This window comes from Aplysia californica, unplaced genomic scaffold (genome assembly GCF_000002075.1).
Source record: "Aplysia californica isolate F4 #8 unplaced genomic scaffold, AplCal3.0 scaffold00155, whole genome shotgun sequence".
Lineage (NCBI taxonomy): Eukaryota > Metazoa > Mollusca > Gastropoda > Aplysiida > Aplysiidae > Aplysia > Aplysia californica.
Window position 1 is genome coordinate 1,342,987 of NW_004797425.1, and position 7,998 is coordinate 1,350,984.

Sequence of the window (7,998 nt, forward strand, 5' to 3'; positions counted from 1 at the left end):
GCGCCACTGATAGGTCCTACTTCTTTACTTTCCTTCTGTTCTTTCTGTCTAACTTGCACTCCATGACGCTTTTTTGTCTATGTGCTTCTCCTTACTCAAACAAAGACAAACAACCAAGGGATTGGGGGTGGAGGAACAGGGGAGGGCACGGACTGGGAGTAGGTACTTGGAGTAAGGATTGGTGAAACACAAGTGCCTACAACACATTCTATAGCTTTATACTGCAGGCTGTGGGCACTGGGGAGCGCAAACTGTCCTCGATTGTGCCTTTCGTTAGGCCATACGTCAGCAGGCTAGTTTACGAACTGACCGAGAATGAAGCAATATGATTCTTTCTTTCTTTCTTTCTTTCTTTCTTTCGAAAATATTTCTTTCTTTTCACACCTACTCTCCCTACCTTTGACACAAATAAGACACAACACTTAACCTTCACGATAGAGGGTAGAAGAAGTAAGAAAAAAAAAAGAAAACAGAAGCCTGGAGAAAGTATTATTTGTTTTTATCAGAGCAGTCGTTGTTAATTGTAATACTTTGCCGTTTGCGTTTAAATCGGTACGATTCAGACCATGTGGAGACGAACAAATTTTAGTTTTAGTAGAGGTTTTACGGCGCTTGCAACTGCATAATAAGGTCATATTATGAGCGCCTGAAGATTTGAGGTGTTACAAGAGAGTAATAAACATAAAAAAGAAGAAGGAGAGATCAGGACGAGAGATGTTTGATAGGAAAGAAGGAGCAAACCGCACCACCCACCGAACAACTTTAACCCTGCCTGTCAAGGCCAGTCTGGGTTGAGTGGAAAACAGTACATGTATTCATGTAGAGAGATTGAAATACTCGACAAAATGGACTTCCCTTACCCAAGAATCGCAACAATGTCTTTTGCTTGCAGTTTTTGTCGCTTTGAAAATCTCTTCGTTCATTTTACTCTTTCACTAGTTACGCGTACATGTTTTACAGGAGTGTTCAGCTCAACTTCTGGGTAAAGAAGGAAATACATATATCCCTCATGACAGACGTGGGAATTTAAGCAGCTTGGGACATCACAGCATCAGCGGAAAACTGGGGACGGGAGACGAACAGAAGAAAGAAGGCACACCTGCAAAACTCTCTACTAACTGGGATAAGTATGTAGGCCTAATGGTATCTGCCGTGTGTGTTAGCTGTTCGTTAGAATTCTTTAAACATTTGCAACGGTCTCCACCAATAGCCTTCGCCTGCTCTAATTTCTGTGACCACCGAAACCATCTTCAGTTTTATTTTTATAAAGAGGGGGTGGTAGGAGGATGTAAATTGAGTCTTTTACATTCTAATCTGCCGTAAGAGCATATTGTTGCTTAGTCTTAGCAGCGTTGAAAGGAGGGGGGGGGGGGGGGTAGCATTGGACACTAATATTTAAACAAATTTCGCCTTGTGTTTTGAAAATGTGGAGATTGATCAAAGCTAGAAATTCAGAAGACTTACTTTTTTCTGGGAGTCCAGTGTGAGCGTGCTTCTCTTTATTCAAACTGGACCCAAATTTCTCTTGGTCAGCCACTTCTGCTTATCTGATTACCTGCAATGCTTGTTTTCTTATAATGCCTATCAATACCTCTTGAATTACAATGTTCAATGTTCTTCAGATTGGTTTGAAGACACCGCTCTTATGAAAATACAAATGTTATCTTACTCACTCATGTACAGGCAGCACGACAATAATTAAGGGGAAATTGCTTGTAGTTCTGATTTTCGCTTACAAATTTGAGAATGCAAGCAATAAACTAAAGTGAATTTTCCAAATCACTATTTAGGTGGAAACATTGTCTCGCTTCCAGGGTGACAACTTTACGTTTTAGATCAGATTTATTGCCTTAACAGACCCTCAATAGGACAATTTAAGAGCGGAGCACTTGGCGCAAAGTGAAGAGTGAAAGGGAAAAGAAAAAACAGTAAAGAGGGAAGGAAAGAAGCCACAAACCTCAGTGTAAATATTACACCCATATATCTGAGAAGAACTGTTCACTAGTGTGACCCTTATAGAAAGTTTTCAATCGCGTCTATTTGTCCACCCTAAACGAACGTACGGGAGTTTTTTGTTCTTGTTGTTGATATTGTTGGAGTTAGAGCTCTACTGTAATCTAATTTAATCGGATTATTGATCCTTGGTCCGGACATCCAACTAAAAGGAAATGTTACTATAAGGACACGACAAGCGATAGGAACCTCCGTCGGATCTGAGCCCCCTGATTTCCACATGGTGAACAAAATTCACGACCTGCCATTTAGCGACCTGCTTCGAAGGGAAAGGGGGGGGAGGGGGTTATGGGATTTTATTGCTTTTTTCATTGGAAAAGAAATGGGGGGAGGGAGCGGGAAGAAAATGGGGGGGGGGGGGGGGGGGGATCTGGTGATTTATAGAGACAACTTTGTAGCATCGGAGACAGCCTGTTTCCTTATAATGTCTCCACAGATCAGCCCAAAAAGAAGGGAGCGCCGCAACCGGAACTACAGCTGTGAGCGGTCCAAGAGGCAAAGTGAGTCCCACGAAGCAGATACTATCTTTCTCCAAGCAGCACAGGAGTCAGTGCGCCTCCAAGTCTCCACCAAAGCGTTTCCAAAAAAGCACAACGCTCTCGTCCACGAGACTACCCTCCCAGACAGCACCACGCAACGTCCCCGTTTCAAGAAGAGGAGGTTATTTTCCCGGCCCAGCAAGCCCAGTTTCTTGTTTCGGGTCTCTTGGAGCCAAGACGCCAAGCACCCCAGAAAGAAACGGAGTTTTCGCTTCAAGCCCCCGCAAAAATGAAGAGCTGAGAGGCACCAAAAACTATATTGGTACAAGAAAACAGCACAACGTGCCTCGTGCCGGAAAAGTAAATGAAATATCTCCCAGAGCACATGTTTCTAGCAGCAGTGTCCCCACCAGATGTAAGGGTGCTTTTACAACCTTGGGAAATGAGACAAAAGGCGTTGGTGCTGAGCGTCACGAGGAAAATGTGCCAGCGGCCACTCTGGCGGCAGCGCTATCGCTTTTGAAACCTGCCACACCTTCCATCTCCCAGGGGGAGAGATCGGCTAAGAAGAGGCTGGGAAGATTTTTGCGTCGGTGCAAGAAGGAAGCAACGGAGCCCAAAAGCCAAATGTCTGGTGCTATTGATGGAAATGCTGAGAAGAGCAAGGATGTTGAGATAACGAATAGTGTTGAGGAAGACTGCAACGCACAAGAGACCACCAAGAAAGAGGATACTGGGCGGTCATCCAAACCATTCGCGAATCCCAAGACGAGAAATGGCGACGTAAAGACGATTCAGAGTCAAATGGGTGGGCAAAAAGTTCCTGACAAGACCAAAGACGGAAAAGAAGATCGAGACAGGCCTGTCGACAAGCTTATCGGAGGCAGGAATCGAGTACAGGACGCAGAAAAAAATAAAAGGCTGTCAACAGTTGTAAAAGAATCTGACATAAAGAGCGACAAGCGTAAAACAAGATCTCTGCCGCGAAATCTCAATTTGAAACCAGGCAGCCCATTTTCTTTACATAATAATCACAAACACTCGAGTGATCCCCAAAGTAAGCAGCGCCAAACCGTGACAGGCAAAGCTGCTAAAAAGAGAAGTCAAAGTGATAATCGCCACATCATGTCACCTTTAAAGACAGGAAACTCAGAAAATAGTTCAACGCCTAGTCCACCTAAACGTCCACAAGGGAAAGGCAAGAAGCCTCAGCTACTATGGGGTAAGGATAAAATTCCCGCTCACAGTGGCAAAACCAGAAAGTCACGTGATGATGCACTCTCATCACCAGGTAGCCCTGGGCGTGTTCAGACGCATCTTCCACACGGCAGCAAAACCAATAAAAAACCGAGTCCAGTCCGAAATAAGGACAGTAAAGTACCGAAACGACCCCACCAGAATGATTCTATTATCTTTAGCCGGTTATCATCTGTTGAATCCAACAAGCTGCGGCTGAACACAAAGAAAAAACTCTTTCGTGAAAAAGGACTCGGTGTAGTTAGTGATAAGAAAAGTAAGAGCTACATCTACGAAAAAACGGAGGAGGAGTTACCAGACAAGAGCAGAGATAGATCTGTTTATAGCGACGACACTGATTCCAGCGACAGTCGAGATGAAATGAGGAGTGACCCAGCGAGTGACGCTGATGAACGGTTTGGTGGCTCTGATCTGGCGGAGCTCTCCGATACAGACCGTGAGAACGCCAAGCGCCTTGACTGTCATTTGTTTACAAACCAGGCTGCAGAGACCAGGACAACAAGGGGTTTGACACATCGAAAGGAGCAGCCGCAAGCATTAATCTCAGGAAGAAATGTTCCCCTTACTTGGAGCAGGAGTGCATCTAATGTTGTTGTATACCCGAAGAAGCAGAAATCAAATGCTCGGAGTGTCCGTGGCAGGAGCACGATCAACAATCATCAGTCATCAAGGTACGGTATCAGCAGAGGAGGAAATGATGCCCTACGAGACACCATTGTACTTTCACCAAGAAGCAAAGCGCACAGGGACGACTTTCAGGGAACAATGCGCAATGACCGTCTTTCTGTGGCGAGGCTGGGAGACAGTGCAGACGTAGAGCCGACACACGTGTACAGTTCAGTCTCCGTGAGTCACCCGATACTGTCTCGGAGCAACGCAGCCCGCAGTTACGCACATATCCATGAGACAAGTTGGCCGACTGTTGGTCCAACCCAACATTTGTATGAGGATTTGTATTTTGATTACAATATGGCGAGGAGAGATATCAAGGGTGACAGCCCAAGCTCAAATGAAAAAACAAGCTTTGATGTCGAAATGGAAATGAAAGAGGTAATAATAGGTATGTACAATTCCCAATACCAAATGGCCGAAACGGTGATGAAGCTGAAAGACGATTTTAACAGAATCAAGGATGATGTGACTTCTACCATTTTACTCCCGCCTTTCCGAAAGGAAGTGGAAGCTTGCTGGGAAGGAACGCTTCTCGATTATCTTCTGTTACTGGGCGTCATGGTTGTGCAAATTCTCGTGCAGCTCTTCTTTTTAAATTTGAAGAAGAAAATAGTTATGTTTTAAACGAACACACAATCCCCTCTGCAAAATTTTAGTACTGCATATTTCCTTTGGACTTTAGAATTTTCAGTATGCAAAACATTTTCTCACAATAAATTTCCGTCGCAAAACAATACACTGGAGATGGTATCCATACAAGGATTTACACTGACAGAGAACACACACACACACACACACACACACACACACACACACACACACACACACTCACATACACTCACACACACACACGCTCACACACCCCCAGAGAAAACAGCTGGGAAATAGTTGGCCGCATATGAGAACAATTACAGTCTGATTTACAATAGAAACACTGAAGAAATATAAACGGAGATGGGCACACCGGACGGACGAATTAAAACAACGAAATAACCTTGCGTTTATATTATTAACTCACCGTAAACTCTGTTTATTCATCAAGCTCAAAAGAACCAAGAGACCTCTCAATTACATAACCTCTTATTCGCTTTCGCTGTCTTTGTATTATCTAATTAATACTGCCAGGTCGGCTTTCATTTTGGCTTGCCGTACTCTGATTCTATATCTGATTCTACGAAAAACGGCAACAACCAAACTCTATGAGTTCCAGACTTGTTCAGATGCTGAAGGGCGACGTCTGTTGCGATGCAGATGATTACGAATTGAAAAAATGTCAGCGGTGAAGCATCTGTTTAAAGAACAAAATAAACGTTTGAAATCACAGATAGATACGGTCCGTTCTCTGTCCCTAAAGTACATTTTCAGAAGTGCTGTTTCAACTACATGGGTAAGTTTTGAAACCTAAGGGTCTCAAGAACAGATTAATTTACTTGCACAATAAACACCAAACTAATCGCTAAGCCCAGGAGACCCTGGCGCAAATCGGATCAAACATCGCCAAGACCAAGTGACATTAGTGTTCAGATAATATTACCAAGGTGCGCTCTACACTTACTATAGTTATAGCCTACACCTAGTACAAAGTCGGAAGTGTGTGGCTCAGATAAAAGTACATACTTAGGTCTTGACGCGCTCTTCCTTGGCTCAGCTAATATCACGATAATGTACACTATTACTATCACTATCAGAGGGGATGGGTTTAGTTTGAAGATTAATTTACAGTCAACCTATATAACATGTCTGTCCCATTCGTTCCACGGTATTGTTTTTTACAAATCGGTTTGTTCTATCTTCTACTTGTATTTCCCACTATAAGCAATGGATTTCAGCCTGGGTGCCCACTATGGATGGGATCGGCCGATCGGGCCGATCGCCCGACTCAATCGCCTCAAAAACAAACGTGTTTGTTTTCAGGCGATCGAGTCGGGCAATCGGCCTGGTCCAGCCGTAGTGGGCACCCCCAGTTTCAGGCGATCGAATCGGACGATCAGCCCGATCCAGCTGTAGTGGACACCCCGCATTACCTTTATATACACGTTGCATCCTATCCTTGGTTCTTGCAAAATTGCGACCGATGTATTCTTATTAATCCACAGAACTTCGTGCTCTCTCTCTCTCTCTCTCTCTCTCTCTCTCTCTCTCTCTCTCTCTCTCTCTCTCTCTCTCTCTCTCTCTCTCTCTCTCTCTCTCTTATTTTTCCTCAAAGTCTGTCCCTCTATCCGCCTGTTAACTTCTCTCAGTTGTCTCACAAGCAGTGAATGTCGGCTTTCCTTTACAGACAAATTAATTATGTTTTGATTACCTTTTTCTAACAGAATGATGATCTGGTCGTTTTGGGTATTTTTCATCGAAAGGTTGGTGTAAAAGTGCTCTTAAAGAATATGCATTTTTATTTTTAGTGTGGAATGAGCGCTGCTTACGAATATACAAAAGCGACTGGCAACGTTCTTTGGACACACAGTACGGAAAGCAGCATTGGAGAATGTTGTGACAATAGACAAGTTTGATGGAAAGAGAGACAAAGGCAGACAGAGGGAAAAGATACTGGACAAGTTGACAACATGGCTGGGAACAGCAAGAACGACAGACACCATCGCTGCAACGCTAGACAGAGTGAAGTGGAGGTCCATGATCGCTCACGCCAGTCGGTAAGGCACCGGGCGATGATGAAGCACTGATTTTTATTATTGTCTGATTTCTTTTGTACCCTTGGGTCTGTCCGCCTAATCATCTCTAGGTTTATCTGTCGTTTTGGTACTCAGTCGACTAATCACCCGTCTTGGCTCTGACTGTGGGTTTGTTGGGTTTTTTATTCCACTTTCTGTAGTTGATTTTCATGTCTATAAACCCTTTCTTTTTCCACCACCATCCTCCGTCCCCCCCTCCCCTCTGTCTGTCTGTCTGTCTCTCTCTCTCTCTGTCTCTCTCTCTCTCTCTCTCTCTCTCTCTCTCTCTCTCTCTCTCTCTCTTGGCGTCGGAACTAGGGTAAAACACAAAACATGTACAAAACAAAACTGCAAAAAGAGCAGAAACGAACGTTGGCCGCGAGGACAGACGACAGGAGAGCCTGTTATCTCTTTCTTTCTCAAGTAAAGATGTAACGTAATATCGTCTGTATCTTTCCCTCGTCATCATTATTGCTCGCTCGCGCTCAAAACTATTCTCAAAAGTGGTTCGGAAGAGTTATTAATTTTGTTACTGCAGTTGCGTTCCGTGCAAAAGCTATGTAAGACTTCAGGGTGGGGGAGGGGGGGGGGGGGTAAAAGCGTTTTACGGCACTTGCAACTCTAGGTTATAAATAAGCTTCTGACCCTGCCTGTCAGGCAGGACCAACTCAGACTGAGAGGGATTCAACAAGATGTGCTGTTGTCGAATTTGTGCAAAGGCTGTGCGACAGTTCTCCGATTACCAGTTGGCAGTGGCGTCGCGTGGGTTGCAGACAAGGTGGGGCATAATTGGAAAGTGAGCAAAAGGGCAATAGGCTAACTAGCTACTATTAATGTTGTACAGAGCGGTTAGCGGGCGCTCTGGTGTGGTCTGTTCTTTCTAACTCTTTCTGCGAGCCTCTGTGTGTGTG

At 44.4% G+C, this 7,998-nt stretch overlaps 1 protein-coding gene across 1 annotated transcript in view; it reads left to right on the top strand.

Annotated features, from left to right (window-relative positions):
* LOC101858022 (titin homolog) overlaps nt 1–5,744 on the top strand; it is a gene marked incomplete in the record, with an annotated part of 9,010 nt that extends 3,266 nt beyond the window's left edge. The window contains 2 exon segments of the mRNA XM_013082018.2: nt 961–1,127; nt 2,450–5,744. Coding sequence (XP_012937472.1) covers nt 961–1,127; nt 2,450–5,045 — 2,763 coding nt within the window.
* Nucleotides 5,745–7,998: the final 2,254 nt, after the last annotated feature.